The following is a 15,655-nucleotide window of genomic DNA, read 5'->3' as shown; positions in this document are numbered from 1 at the left end:
CTAAGTTTGATCCTTTCTGCGCAGGTGCACCAACACTGTTTATCACTGCCTGGACCCTCACCAGGATCCACTATGAGAACGAAGGGTAAGCAAGCAAAATCGGACAGCGACATAATTTTTTTGGCAGCTAAAAAATGCCAGGAAGTAGAATTTTTCCTACCTTTGCTCCTGCTAGTATTGCACTGCGAGTTTTTAAACCTCAGAGGATTCTCAGGTGTTCCTAAGGGAGAAGATCAGTTAAAGAAGCACAAAAGGTGGAGACTTTCCCTGCGGGATGGAGGGAGCCAAGTCCTGATATTTTGTGATCAGTTGTGCTACCGAGGCTTACTTTCAAATAGGCATGTTTGCTGCTATAAATCGGTAGCAATGGAATGTTGGAAGGGGGGTGGGTTGGATTTTTCCACTTTGCCATTTCTACCAATGGCCCCATCTTGTTCTGGAATACAAATCCCAAGAGTTTCTCCCTAGATTTCAGTCCCGAATAGGTTCGCCACCCTTTGTATAAACAGTATTGAAGTAGATGGATCTGTAGTCTGACTTGAGAAACAGCAGCGTATAAAGGCCTATAACTGCTTTTTCTTCCCATGCGTGGAGTGATACAAACAGAGAGAAAACTACTCCAGTGGCTTTTTGCAGACTTTCGGGCAATTTCACAATTTGTGGGCTTAACATTGGTGCAAATGCATTTGTTTGTCTTTGCACACATTCACCCTTCCGGAAATGTGCGAATGGGACAAGAATTCCCAAATCCCCCATTGCACGTATTTCAGCCTTTAAGTTTGGAAGAGAGGCATTTTTGATTGGAGATATTTATTTATTTATTTATTTATTTATTTATTTATTTATTAAAACATTTCTATGCCGCCCCATTCGCCGAAGCCTCGGGGCGGCTCACAACATGAAGTTAAAATACGAAAAATAACAATATAAAAATAACAATATAAAATAAGTCACCCTGGCTTATTTTGTGCAAAAATATGCAAAATAAAAAATCAGCTGGCATGTGGACTCCACGTGACATGAGAAAACTGATCCACTACAAAATGTACTCCAGGAGACCTGGACTCACCTGAGTCCATGTGGATTTCCCCAACACCCCGCACAGCATCTGAAAATCCTCTGGAAGACATGGGAGTCCCACGTATATTATTATTATCTTCTGTATTATCACCTCCCCGTACGTTGCAAGGCGCTCTTGACTCCAGATTATGTTTTTCAGTTGCTGGGATTTAATCGAATCGTCCTACTGGTGGATCATCAAGGCTCCCATTTTGGTTTCGATACTGGTAAAGTTTCTGCATTTTTCACCCGTTATAAAAGTGAGGCTAACCTTCTGTGCTTGGCTCTGGCTCCCCAACCTGTGCCAAAAAATCAGAAGAATCTGCCAGAACTTTGTCAACTGGGAAAGGCGTGTGCTGGGCATGTGGGTGTTCGTTTACCCAGAACGGAAGCGGGATTTTTCTGTTCACCCTAATTCAGACGCTGCTCACCCTGCTTCATGGCTGCTGTCCTGCAAGTCGGTGTTCACAACTTCCCTTTGAGCTGCCGAAGTGCCACTAAGTGTCCCAACCAACCAATAAATCATTCCTCTGGCAGGTTATGGCCATATCTAAAGGACCGCCTGCCCCCATATATACTCACCCGCCCCCTTGGATCAGCCCAGGAGGCCCTTCTGCAAGAACCGCCCCTCAGGGAGACGAGGGGCGGGGGGCAACCAGGCGAAGGGCCTTTTCTGCTGCTGCTCCCCATCTTTGGAACTCCCTCCCCAGGGAAATCCGCCTGGCGCCATCTCTGTTTTCCTTTCGGCACCAGGCAAAGACATACTGTTTTAGGAAATTTTTTAACATTTAGCCTGTATGCTGTGGTCCTTTTAATTGTTTTTATAGATGTTTAATTCATTTTGTTTTAATGTGTTTTTATGCTGTTAGTGTGATGTATGCATTGTAAGCCTCCTAGGAAGGCCTTGGCAATTATAGGCAGCCTACAAAGACATGTAAATAGATAAATAAGTTCACAGTAGCCCATTTTCAGCAATAGGTTCCATCGCCCTGCCTTGCCACCAAGGTGGAGGTCATGATCCAGATCGGTGCCAAGCACAGTGCTTGGCCTGGCTCATCAGACATTACGGGTGGCTCGGAGAGTTCAGCGGTGCTGGCTTTGCTCTCCATCGATTGTGGTCGGATCCAGAGCCTGCATGGGGTCTCCGGCTGTGGACATCCTCCGTCTGGCCCAAGAAGGCTGCAAGACCTTTCCGCCCACTAGCGGCCTGGGGCAGAGGGAGCTGAGGGTTTCCCCGGACTTAGCAGATCTGGAGAGCCAGCACAGAACTGTTTTCTCCAACCGTGTTCCTCCAGTGCAGGGAGACCTGGAGCAAGGGGAGCCATCCCCTGGACGTGCAGGCTGGAGAATCGCTTCTCTAGCCATGCCTCAGGGTAACTTCAGAGCCTTCCGGCTTTTGCCAGCCACGAAAACCGTGTGCCCCGAAGCTGAGCCGTGGCCACGACAGTACTGAGCGCTTCCCCCAGCTGGTCGTCACTCAGATCAGCTGCACCTGCACACATTTTCTCCCACCGGAGAAGAGAAGCTCAGGCTTAGTCGTGACGCCAGATCCCAGCTGCCGGGCCCAGGATCCGCCTAGTCCAGCGCTCTGTGTGCATGGTAGCCAACCAGCTGCCCCCAGGATCCCTCCAGCAGGATGGGTACAAGACTTCCACCTGTGCAAGCTCTGCAGCAATGGGCGTCTGCAGGCAGGCCACCTCTGGTGAAGGAGGGAGCCCATGGCCAGCAGGGCTAGTGGCCACAGATAGCCTCCCCCTCCTCCATGAATCTGTCCCATCGCCTTTTAAAGCCCTCCAAATGGGCGGCCACCAGCACTTCCTGTGGCAGCGAATTCCATAGATCAAGTATACCTTGTGTGAAGAAGGGCTTCCTTTTATCTGTCCACCCATCAGCTCCATGAGACATATAAGGGAAGGAAGATTTTGGCAGTTCTGCCTCAAAGCAAGCCCTGCTATGGCCAGAGGCAGCATGGTCGAAGTTGTGGGACCTTTTATATCTAAAGATGGGTAACCTTGAGCCCTCAATCAGGTCTCATTTGATGTGTCGGTTTCTGTTTTGCTCCACATCATTCTGCCTTCCATCTCGGGCTGTACACAAAACGCAAGAACTTGCTTTGGTGGGGGTCAGTTACGAAGATGTTGCAAAATAGAATTTTGGAGACACTTTCAGCTCAGGCATGTTTCCAGCCCTCTCTCTCCAGAGCTCCAACAACAGTTGTTTATCTCTGACCACATGAAGAAAGCATTCTTAAAAAGCGGATTTTTAAAATGCACGATTGCTGTGCATTTACCCAAAGCGATCTGTGTTTCTTCTCGACACTAGTGCTTCCTTCTCACTGTTGCTGAAAGATAGGCTGTGTTTTCTGTATTGCTGTTAAGAGGATATGAAATTAAAACTGTTCTTATTCTATCTGTGGGGAGCATTTCTCCTAGAAAGAGGTAAAAGTCAGGAGAGGGTGAGGCATCTCTGGTCCGGGGGAGCTGTGTTAATCCTTCTGCTTTTGTACCATCCTCTTGCAAAATGATGGCTAAGCCCTGCTTTTGAATTCAGGAATCTGTCCACCCAGCTGATAAGTCCCCTGAAGTGAAATTCTACTTCAGACCAACGTGCTTCAATTAAATCGCTGCAAGGTAGTGGAATTCTTAAAGCATTTGCATCTTCTATCAAGGGGGAAAGTGCTGCAGCCCATCAAAATGTTTTGGCCCTTTCAAAACAAAGTTTTTTAAGAACTAGGAAAGCTACTCATGGCCTTGCAAAACCGCTCACCACTAGCCTGCTCATGATTCCCCGGCTCGGGGCAGAAACATTAGACCACAGCGATGCCCCAGGTTTATCCCGTGCCACCTTCTCCCCCCACCTCCATCCCTTCTGACTAACTATGAAGGCTCTTTTCCCATCCAGGCATCGACGTGGTGCGAAGCTGTGCTCTGTGGGTTTGACATCATCATTCTTGAGATGTTATAACGCAAAGTCCCAAGATGGCTGATGTCAGGCCCAAGATGGCTGCCGTCCTGTCCTGCTTTCCCCTGTCGCTCGCCACGTTCCGTGTCTTGCCTCTGTTGTCCGTATTTTCTCATTTCCCCAGAAAAACGCTGCGCTGTGCGTGAAACACTCCTGGACATGGCATGCCACTCAATGAGCTCACGCCCTCCACTGCTTTCTCACACGCTTTTGCACACCTCTGCCCCAAAGTGCAGCAAATCTTGGCAGGATGGGAGAAAGAGCTGGGCTAGCCCAGGAGCAGAATTTATCCCTAGGTGGGCATTCATGGGCTGTTCTTTACAGAAAGGGGATTTAAACCACCCTTTTCCACCCCGTCCCCTTGCTTTCTCTCCTCCGCAGATCAACTTCATTCTCTTCATTTGCATCATCCGGATACTAGTGCAGAAACTTCACTCTCCAGATGTTGGGCGAAACGAAACAAGCCAATATTCGTAAGTCTCTGTTCTTTCACCGTGCAGCTTGAGGTGATAGTCGTTGGATGCTGGTTTTGCTTTGGGCTTTAAAAATGGGTTGCTTTGACTGCTCTCTGAGGTGTCCCAGGAGGCATAAAATCACATGGGTGCCTTCTGCTGTCTTGGATCCATGTGTGGTGGGATTTCTCATCCAAGTGCTTCCCCCACTTGAGGCAAAAGAAAAACATGAATCAGCCTCGATTGAGCACGATTTCTTTAGCCCCTGCAAATTCAGGGGGAAAGTGGCTGGTTGTAAAATGGATACCCCACCAACATTACACTAGTGTCCAAAGAAAGTTAGAAGGAGGTCTTTGCACCATATTTAACAGAGCATATTGTTTGGTCCTGGGGCAAAGTGGAGGCAAAAAAACCCTGTTGCTTAGTTCTTTCTACCTACGGACAGCTGTGACGTAAAATCCACAGTTGACTTTAGGACAGGAGTAGTTTGGAAAGGGGGGAGCAGAGGAAACTGCTCTCCGAACCCAGCTGTTGAGTCTTGCACCCCCGGTGGGCAGTTGCCAACACTGCTTCCGGGCAGATAAGCAGTTGCTGAATTTCTGCTGGAGTTCAGGACACGTAACTCCTCCAATCCCATGAACGTTTTTTCAGCTTGCTTTTGCTAGAGGGAATTTAGAGCTGGGAAGGTGCACAGGAGAAGGAGGTGCCCTTAACCCCTTGCTAAACCGGCTTCCCAGGATTGCCCTACTTCCCAAGTAACAACCGTGCGAGTTCCAAGTTATTTATGTATTTTCTTTCCATTGCACTCCCCGCCCCTGCCAAAGAAACCCAATCAGCCCTCCAGGTAGGTGGCAATAAATCCAGATTAAGAAACTCTTAGCACGCAGCATAAAGATGCTATCAGTGAAAAATGCAGCGTTGGAAGAAAGAAGGAATTAATAAACAGGCAACATTCCTCTCCAGCAAACCTGTTTATATTCCAAAGACCGGCCCGGAGAAAATGATCCGGGCCTGATGAACAGGACAGCAGAGTGGGGGCGAACTGAGCTCCCCTCGGCAGGGAGGGGGGCTTTCGGTGCCTGGTGGTGGCTACCAAAAAATCCCTTCCTTGTGCCCCCACCAGCCATGCCTTTGATGGCAGCTGGTCTGTGAGGAAGACTTCCTTGAACTTCTGCAATGCCTCTTGGAACAGGCAAACTCCCTTCCCTCCCCAAATTTCTTCTCAGGCCCTGGAACTGCCGCAGCTGCCACAAGCATTTCGTTGTCCCTGGGTCCCCTTAGCCCTGCAGGAAAGATTTTTGGGGACAAAAGGGACGTTTTTTTCCCATGCATGGCCCTCCCTAGGACCCGAGCCCTTGTAAATCACCCTCTGGGAGAGATTTCTGGCAATCCGCTGCTTGTTCCTCATTACTGTGGTTTATTTCATCTCTGTACCCCTGAAGCTCTCTACAGTTTACAACAGTCCATAAAACAGATGGCAGAATGCGACAGAAATATATAAAATTGTGGGGAGGAGAGGGAGAGTTTAAAAGCTACAACCAAACAATAACGAAGAGAGACTTGGCTAAGCACCTGGGATGGGCATTGCCTTTAAGCCTCTAGGGAGCCAGGTAGGTCTTTAAAAGCCTCGGCTCAGAAGGCCATCTTGACCTGGCACTGGAAAGGTGACAAATTTGGCATTAGTTGGCCACAGTGGGGAGGTAAGAGCATGGGACTGGGACTCAGACGATCCGGGTTCGAGTCCCCGCTCAGCCATGGAGCCAACTGGGTGACTTTGGGCCAGTCACAGACTCTCAGCCCAACCTACCTCACAGGGCTGTTGTTGTGGGGATAAGATGGAGGAGGAGATGTAAGCTGCCTTGAGCCCTTTGGAGGAAAAAGGCAGGATATGAATTGAAAAATAAATAAAATAAAATAAATACTGGGGGGCCACCACCGAGAAAGCCCTCCACTTTGTCGCCCCGCTCTGTGCTTCCCTTGGAGTCAGTACTCGGAGGAAGGCCCCAGAGCAGCTTGTAGTGGGAAGGGGCGCTCTGAATGGGATCGCTGTCCCAAGCCCTATAGGGATTTATAGGTTAAAACCAGCACCTTGCATTGGGACCGGAAGCATGCAGGCAGCCAACCCAAGCGGGCCAGAACTGGTCTTACATGTTTGGATCTGCAGGCCCCAGGTATTTCTCCCAGAAATGCAGGGTTGCATAGAGAGAGTTCCCCTCCCCAGTGTATTTTCAGTGTCTCCCATGAAAATAGGACCAGGTCGGTTACTTCTTGGCTCAGTGGGATCTGAACCCGAACCCTACTGCTGGTGCACCAGCCTATCTGCATTTCTCCCCATCCTGCAGCAGCTGCCTTCGCCAGCCGGCCACCCTCCAGATCTGCCCTGGACTACAACTCCCATCATCCCCTCCCGGCATGGCCACTGGCCCTGCTGGCTGGGGATTCTGGCATGGCAGTCCAGCACCTCTGAAGGACACCGGCCCGGGGAAGGCAAGCGCTCTTAGCCCCCGGTTCAAAACGTTTTGATTAAATCAGCCCGTGCGGCCCAGAGCCTCGTCAGGCGATCCCGGAGCCGAGACGGGGCATAGGGCAGTGCTTAGATATTAATTAACAAAGCACCTTGGGACACACCTGTTTGTAATGGGCAGCCAGAGGGGGACGGGTGGAAAATGAGTGAAGCGGAGTCCGGGACGGACGACACACAGGACGGCAGAGCATCAGAAAAGAGGCCCCTGGCCGGGGCAATGGCAGCCCCCAATTGTGTGGGGATAGCCAGAAAGGGGGCCAGGGTGGCTCTTCCAGGAGGCCGTTGGCTGCAAGCAAGAGGAGGCCAAGGACGGGAACATTCAGCGCAGCGGAGTGGCGACGTGCAAGGGAAAAGAAATTCAACAGGGCAGTTCTCGTGTTCTAGTTGACGGCATTCTTCCCTCCACCTTAATCAGCTTATTCTGTTTTGGGAATGCCCAGTAGAAATGAATAAAGCAAAGATGGCTGTGAGGAAAGGTATTCCACATTCATTTATTCATTCATTCATATTACATTTATCTCCCACCTTCTTTCCTTTCAAGGAGTCCAGGCAGGTTACATAATTCTCCTCCTCTCCGTCTTATGCCCACAACAACAACCCTGTGAGGTAGGTTGGGCTGAGACTCTGCCTGGCCCAAAGTCACCCAGTTGGCTCCATGGCTGAGTGGGGACTATAACCCAGATCTCCGGAATCCGAGTCCAGCGTTCTGAACCCCTGCACCACACCGGCTCTCAAATGGATGATAGGACTGACAAACATTCCACAAAAAGATGCAGTCTCTGGAAACCTTCATCATTCTAGATCATGGGCGTGAACCCTTAGTCCAGGGGCCAGTCAGGCCTGCCTGAGGCCCCAATCCTGGGTTCACATGGTCAAATCCGGTGCTTTTCTTGTTAAAAAAAAAAAAAGGTGCCGGAACTCATGTTGCCGCCGGCAGTAAGCACACACACCAATCCCAAGCCGAGCAGCCGAGCAGCATCCTGAGCTGCTGTCTCTCACTATCAGATAGCAGATCGAAGACACAATAGCAGCCTGCAGGCGCTATGTTAATGATGTTTGCTGCTGATCTGCTACGCCAAAATCACTTCGTAAGATCCATTGAAAAAAAGGTGCCAGAATGCCGTTCCGGTGCGTTCTATGACAAAAAAAGCCCTGGTCAAATCAAACCATGGTGGAGGGTGGATGGGTCAAAGGACGGGCCATCAGAGGCACCCACAATTTGATCAAGCCACTGTGGTTTGCCCCTTCTGAAACCCAACATCACCCACCCCTCCAATGCTGCTGAATCATGCCGTACGAACCCAGCATGGGGTGGGTTATGGGTTTAGGGGTTGCCTGCCATCGGTTGGTTTACCATGCCAATGGCCCACACTTGCTGGGTTCTCACGACACGACAACCCACTCTGTGCCATCGGGTTACCTGCAAGTCACAGTTGCTACTTAAGCCTCCACAGTTCACCTGGATTGTGTGAACCCTGCTGCTGACGCCTCAGAGCAGAAGCGCAGCGAAATGTGGCAATCTATAAATAAGCCAGACTGTAAATTCTCCTAGAGTCGAGGACCAGGAGCTGAAGGCGGGGCTCTTATTCTTTCGCAGCATCAATTTCTTGATGCATCATCTTCCACTGGCTGGCTGGGACGGGCTGGGGGTAGTGCGCCTTTTTTCTGTCCAAATTTGCATAGGATTGCGCCCTGCGTTATTTATTTTTCAGCCCCGTGCTTAGAAAAGGTACTTCCTGGAGCAATAGGAGCCGGAAAAAAATGCCAGGCCCCTGCCCCGTGTCGCTTGCAGTTGCTGCCTTAGCCACCCACTAGAATGCTTTCTGCGGCTGGCCAGGTACCAGGTGAAAGCTCCCCCACAGCCCAAGCTGGTCCTGGGGGAGCTGGTGAGCCCAGCTGGAGCAATGGAAGCTCTTTTGCCGGCCACCTCCTGGGTGCATTCGAAGATTAGTCCTGCTTGAACGAAGGAGACTTTTTCCAGACTTCTTTAATACGCTTTTTAAGCAAAAGAACTAATCCTTCCTGCCTCTGATGGAATGAGGATTTATCTTAGTGGGCTAGGTTTGGAACCCATTTGACCTCCCTTTTCTGGTGGCCTTTGCTCTCTAGCAAATGTCTGTTTAAAGGAATCGTTAGCTGATAACTTTAAAAGGCTGGCTTCTCGCCAAGATGCTTTCCCTCCAGTCCGAGGGCCAGGTATACAAAATGACTCATCCCCTAATGCCAGTCAATCAGGGGGAGCCTAAATTTAGAAGCAATCACCATTAATTCTCTGTTTTGAAGGGTTTTATTCTGGCCACTTGGTAAATCACTTGTATAATGACAAAAGATTAAACAGGCCCTTGGTGGGTCATTCCAAATTGGGACTGTATCACGCCTGGGGCCGTACTCCTGATTTTCAGACCATGTCTCCCAGCATCCGTGGCCATTGGTCCTGCTAGCTGGGGCTGATGGGAGTTGAAGTCCAAAGGATTTGTGGACGGCTCAGCCAGGCTCACAACGTTCTTCTTATGTGAATATTACTCTGGGCCAAACATGGAATTTCTGGGTGAATACTGGTGAGAAGAGAAAGTTTAACACCCCACCTCCTGGAGCACCTGATTCTGGGCCACGTGCATTTACACTGGAGTAAAGCCTATCGCACATAATTCCTCTGTGTGATTAGGAAGAGGTGTTGCTTGGCTCTCACACCGCAGGTTGAGGGCTTTCCATATTTCTGCCGCCCTCCCTGACGTGGTGGAGGGCAGCTGGCGGATCCGCGCCGCCCTGCATGTAGGGCAAAGTCCCCTGGGCTTGCTTCCTCCCTGCCGGGCTTGCGTTCTGCGTTGGAGGTACTCATTTGCGTTGAAACAGGTCTCTCCCCCCCTGCAGCGGAAGGTGCAGCTCGGGAGAAGCGGCACCGTGCTGTGTGGCTCGGTGAAGGACCGTTCCCGCTGCTTGTGTGCCGGGATCCCCTTTTATGGGAGCATTCCTGGGCCCTTTCAGGATTTCCAAGAAGGCTCTCAAGGCCCACATCCTTTCTCTCTCCTTCGCACGCTCCATGGGCTTCCGGTCATGTTACCTTTTGACTGGCATTTTATTGTATCAATGCAGAGTATCTGTCCATTGTGTCTCTGCCGCATCGGCTTGCTATTGCGAGCTAGATTCCCTCTGCTCTCAAAAGGCAAAGGGCTTCGTTTCAAATCTGCATCCAGCAAACGATAGCCAGCAAAGAAAAAGTCTCTGAGCATGCACAGAGTGGTTTGTTGAACCCTACCCAGAAACTATTTCCAAAAGCCTTCCTTGGGGTCAGTTCCCGGGTCTGCCGGAACAGCTGGAGATGGCAGCCTTGGGATAAGCTCTCCTCCCTCCGGCATCTCTGCGTCCAGGGCCCTCATTTCCCAAGCTTCCTCCTCCTCCAAGGAATCCACGTGCCGAGAACAGCTGCCTCTTCCACTCCCAACAGTTTGCATTGCTTCCTTCTTGCCCACTGCACGGAGAGGGCTGCACCTGTACAGGTGCTGCGCCCCTACCTGGAGAACGACTGCCTGGCGGCAGTGACACACACGTTGGTGACTTCCTGACTTGACTTCTGTAATGTGCTCTACGTGGGGCTGCCCTTGAAGACGGTCCGGATACTTCAGTTGGTTCAAAATAGAGCTGCCAGGCTGCTGACGGGGACGGAGCGTTATGTTCTCATGACTCCAGTCCTCTGTCAGCTTCACTGGCTTCCCATTGAAGTCCGGGCCCAATTCAAGGTGTTGGTGATGACCTATAAAGCCCTCAACGGCCTGGGACCAGGGTATCTAAAGGAGTGCTTACGTCCATATATGCCCGCCCGCCCCTTGAGATCGGCGGCAGAGGTCCTCCTCCGGGAACCCTCCGTGAAAGAAATTAGGAGGGTAGGTACTCAGAGGAGGGCTTTCTCTGCGGTGGCGCCCAATCTATGGAATGCGCTCATCAGAGAGGTCCGCCTGGCGCCGTCATTTGTTTTTCGGCGCCAGGCCAAGACCTTTTTATTCAAATGCTATTTTAATTGTTAATATTATTTATTTATTTTATTCTTTGGCCAGGGCGACTTAATTTATACTGTTAAATTATATTGTTTCATATGATGTTATTTATTTATGTTTGTGAGCCTCCCCGAGGCTTCGGCGAATGGGGCAACATAGAAGCTCCCTAAATAAATAAATAAATAAATAAATAAATAAATAAATAAATAAATAAATAAATAAATAAATAAATAAATAAATAAATAAATAAATAGGTCTAGAATGCATTTTTAGACAGCACGGCAGTCTGGGAGTTGCAGGCTTTGCTTCTTTGTTTAAATGTGTAGGACTGCAGGCTAAATGGGCCTTTCTAACCTCTGGGGTCAGAGGAGATCGTTCTCCATGAAGGATCACCTGCCACTGTTTAGGGGACACACTGGAGAAAGCCCTTGGCACGCGCGCCCTGAAAGCAGGCCTCCGCGCGTCACCGTGCCTTCAAAAGGGCTTCCCCCTCCGATCTCAGTAGCTGGGCAGGTGCAGAGTGAGACAGCCGGGGATCAGCAGGTGTGCCCCATCATCCCCGGCACACCCTCTCCCCCAGTGCCCCCTAATCCCGGTCGCTCTGCCCTTCAGGAGACTCGCCAAGTCCACCCTGCTGCTCATCCCGCTCTTTGGCATCCACTACACCATGTTTGCCTTCTTCCCTGACTCGGCAAAGAAGGAGCTCCTGGAGGTGAAGCTTGTCTTTGAGCTGGTCCTGGGCTCCTTTCAGGTGAGCAGCTCCGGCACATGGAGGGCTTGGGTGTGTGGCAGGCTTTCCAAAACGGAGCCGCCAGGACGGCGGGGGGTTTGGAAGCAGAGGCCGAAGAGGAACCGCCAAAAGCAATGAATATGTTTAGCCTGGGGAAGAGAAGATTATGGGAAACACGATAGTCCCCTTCCAATAGGTCACACGCTGTGCTTGGTGGCAGGGCAAGAGCCGGTGGCAGAAAAGGCAGGGAAATGGCTGATTTCTGCTCAACACGAAGAGACGCATCCTGGCAGCAAGATCTGCTCGGCTGCCGAACAGACCCTGCCGTGGGAAGCTGTGGGCTCTCCTTCATGGGAGGAATCTCAGAAGTGGGGTGGCCATCTGTGAGGGGTACTGCAGCTGCGGGGGCTTGACCCCCATCAGGGGACATAAATCGTGCTGCTTTCCTGGGAAGAATTCGTTTGCATGCGATATTCCGCTGGGAATTGGCATAGCTTTACCAGAGCCTACTTTTCCTTAGTCTTGGGGATAGAGGGCAGGGATACAAGTAAAGCCATGCCCAGAGCAGACACGGGAATAAAATCTGCTTGTCCATTCATGTCTCTCCCATTACCTCCCCTGTCTTCTAGGGCTTTGTAGTGGCCGTCCTGTATTGCTTCCTCAATGGAGAGGTGAGACCGAAAGTATCCTTCGTATCTGGGACCAGTCGGTCAAACATACTGCATAGATTCATCATCTGCTAATTTGGGAATTAAATTCAGTGAACATTGCTTTTTAACTTTATCAGACAAAATGCAACATGTCACAGTATATAAAATAATGAAGTTACAGATATTAAAGTAATTTCATATTCATGATTTCATATATGAAATTATTCACCAAAATCAGGCTATGTTCAGTGTGGCATAACTTCAGGGTGATGCTCCAAATGAGCCACTGATGTAAAGCTGTTCTCCAAACTCCCAGAGCCTTTTTATAATAATTTATAGGGTGCTAATTTCAAGATGCTTTCATTTCTGGGTTCCAAAAAACCAGGAATTCACACCAAATGGGACAGCTGCTACTGCTATAATAATTATTCATTTTTAAAGTACCTAAATTTTACTGAGTGCTGTACACAGATATTAGTGGGGTGGGGTGGAGGAACAGTTCCTACCTGAAGGGTTGCAATCTGAAAGGCACGACACAAAAGGAACTCATGAGGAGGAGGGAAGAGGAAAAAGCAAGCTCAGCCACCAGCTGTAAAAATTATTCAGTGGGGAGAAAATCTGTAGGGAGGGAATGTCTGCAGAATCCCTTGGTGATGCAGAATCCTTATTATGTGGGTTTCCTTCTCAGGATCGCCTCAATAGACCCCCCCCCCCCGGTGTATGAACAGGGGAGCAGCAGGGAGGGGAGTCTAAACAAGGCCCCACACCCATCCTCCATGTGATTGGGAGTTGCGTGTAGAGATATCCAAGAATTTAGCTCCTGTTAGCAATGCTGAACATGCCTCTGAGGATGTTTTCACTATTTCCTGAGACTGAATTCAAATTAGAAAGTGCGTGTGTGAAAAGTGTGCTTTTTCACACTTTAACCTTTGAGGGGAAATGTTGGGAGGCTGCTTGGAAAGTGTGCATTTTCATATCTGAAAATGCGCAATTTTCCTGTCCATGGAAAGCAAATGCTTTTATTCAGAAGCTAGAGCAAGGGAAAATAATTAACCAGGTGCGAGAACAGAGAACCTCAGGGAGTTGAGTCATGAATGCCCAAATAAGGTTATAGCCATTTCTATAATGATCAACTTGGACAGTTATAGGAGAAGAGACCAAGCTGATCAAGAGGATCCGGCTGTCCCATCTCTCACCCTGTTCTTTTATGTTTTTAAGTTCAGATATTCCAAGGAAACAGTCCCTCAGTCTATGGCCACCTATCCAGAGCACCAGTGGCTCTGGTCTGGGACATCAGGTTGGCAGGGAAATTCACAATGTGATCTGCAAGATCCACATGGGAAGATCCATTAAAAAATAAACCTAGAGATTTTAATTAGGACAGATCCATTATACCAGCCCTCCCTCAAAATGTGTGGAAGCAGATCCATTATACCAGCCCTGCTGAAAGACTTGATTTTTCCTCTTCCCTCCCCATCCCGCTTTCCTTTTATGAGGCATCTCCCTTTTTTCACTCCCTAGGTTCAAGGTGAGCTGAAGCGCAAATGGCGCCGGTGGCACATGGAGAGGTTCCTGGGCTCTGACCTGAAGTACCACCATCCATCCTTGGGCAGCAACGGCACCAACTTCAGCACCCAAACCTCTATGCTGACCAAATGTAGCCCAAAATCCTGCCGATGCTCTAGCTTCCAGGCCGAGTTGTCCCTGGTCTAAGGTCCACAAGCAGATGACTGAGAGGACAAATGGGCGGGAGGCAGGCGAGGAAGATGGGGCCAGCCACGGCTTCGGCTTCGGATGAAACGTCCCGACTTTTTAAGAGATGAGTGCACCAAACTGGGTGCGTACACTGGAACTGAGCCGTCCTGGGTGCGGGAGGCACATTTGGAGGGCTGATTTCATTGCTTTTCCCAGCTCCTGAACTGCTGGCATTGGAAATATTCCTGAACATGACATGATCGCTGCGTGTGAAGCACAAGGAAGAGCTGGTGGGAGAGGCAGGGATGTCTGTTGACTTCTCCCAGAAAAGAAGGGAACAGAAGGGATTGCTGTGGCCAAGAGCCAGAGGGGAAACGGCTTGCAAAGGGTCGCCTGTGGGGAGGGATGCGCCCCTTCCCCCTGCCGACAGCCCTCAAAGGAGCTACTTTTCCCTCGAGAACCCGGAAAGCTGCCCCAGCCCCAGAGCTGGTACAGGCTCTGTTGATGCTGGACACGTTTCCAGCACCCAAAGGCAGTCCCCAGAGATGCATCTCCAAACTATTGGAACAAGGAGACGGTGGCACAGCAAGTTCTAACCAGCGACAACTCTCTGTGGACTGTGTAAGAAGCCCTCGCAGCCCCACTGCTCGGGGGACTTCACCCGCCAAGCCCCCCGGGATGGATTGCTGCCTGCATGCGAAGCGTGTGCGGATCCGCGTGGCTGCCTCGCTCCCCGACCTGCGAGCACAAAGCAGGTCGCCTGCTCTTCTGGGGCTCGCTCTGTTCCACGCTGCTGAGCCAGCCGGCGCTCCTCCATCTGCGGAATAAGATTTTTCCCACTTCCTGGGGGCGGGTTGGGCTTGGCCGCTTGGGCCGTGGGGTCTGGCTGAAGACATTCCCGGGAGATCGTGGACCGCTGAGCCTCTGGGGCTGGGAGTTCCCACTGCCTCCCCAGGCTGGAAAAACGAGCTGGAAAAGCTTGTGGTGCATTACTGCGTTCTGAGGGTTTATCGATGCAAACCCCAGTGCCTGCAACTGCCTCGGGTGGGTTCACGATTGTTCCCCAGAGGACTCACTGTTGGCACCTCCAGTCCTGGAAGAGGTGCGGTTTTGAAGCAGGCGTGGCGAACCTGTGCGACTCATCTGGTTTTGATGAGGAGCAAACAGTCCTTTCAAGGGCCTGTTTTCCACATGCTGCAAATGGAGAAAGGAGAAATCCGGCAGCCACTTCTGAAGTCCCTCCTCTGCCTTGCCGTCTCTTGAAGCGCCAGCATTCGTTCTCGGCCCTCTTTGTAAATATTCCAGAAACTTCTAGGACTGCTGTTTTGACAGCAGCTCTAATGAAATATTCCATGAGGTACATGTACAATTATTCAATGTGAAGATGCTTGCAGTCTCTTTTTTGTGGGCCTTCCCAGCCGCTGTAGGCGCAGAATCTAGCTTGTTTCTAAGGTCAATTCACCCTCTGTTATTTATTCAGCCAGACCTGAAAAAAACTTCTTTTTCATTGATTCATCTCAGAAGGATTTCTTGTTTCGTTTCAGAGTGTGATGGGGTTTGAGGGTGGGGTGCGGGGAAATCTTTCCATTATG

At 50.3% G+C, this 15,655-nt stretch overlaps 1 protein-coding gene across 1 annotated transcript in view; it reads left to right on the top strand.

Annotated features, from left to right (window-relative positions):
- The window catches only part of VIPR1 (vasoactive intestinal peptide receptor 1), a 100,120-nt gene extending 85,710 nt beyond the window's left edge, over positions 1-14,410 (top strand). The window contains exons 8-13 of the mRNA XM_044425305.1: positions 25-85; positions 1,220-1,286; positions 4,402-4,493; positions 11,601-11,739; positions 12,348-12,389; positions 13,890-14,410. Of these exons, the coding sequence (XP_044281240.1) occupies positions 25-85; positions 1,220-1,286; positions 4,402-4,493; positions 11,601-11,739; positions 12,348-12,389; positions 13,890-14,081 (593 nt within the window). The 3' untranslated portion in view covers positions 14,082-14,410. The remainder of the gene's footprint in view (positions 1-24; positions 86-1,219; positions 1,287-4,401; positions 4,494-11,600; positions 11,740-12,347; positions 12,390-13,889) is intronic.
- Positions 14,411-15,655: the final 1,245 nt, after the last annotated feature.

Source organism: Varanus komodoensis, unplaced genomic scaffold (genome assembly GCF_004798865.1).
Source record: "Varanus komodoensis strain SLA01 unplaced genomic scaffold, ASM479886v1 scaffold15, whole genome shotgun sequence".
NCBI lineage: Eukaryota > Metazoa > Chordata > Lepidosauria > Squamata > Varanidae > Varanus > Varanus komodoensis.
This window is presented reverse-complemented; position numbering and strand designations above follow the sequence as displayed.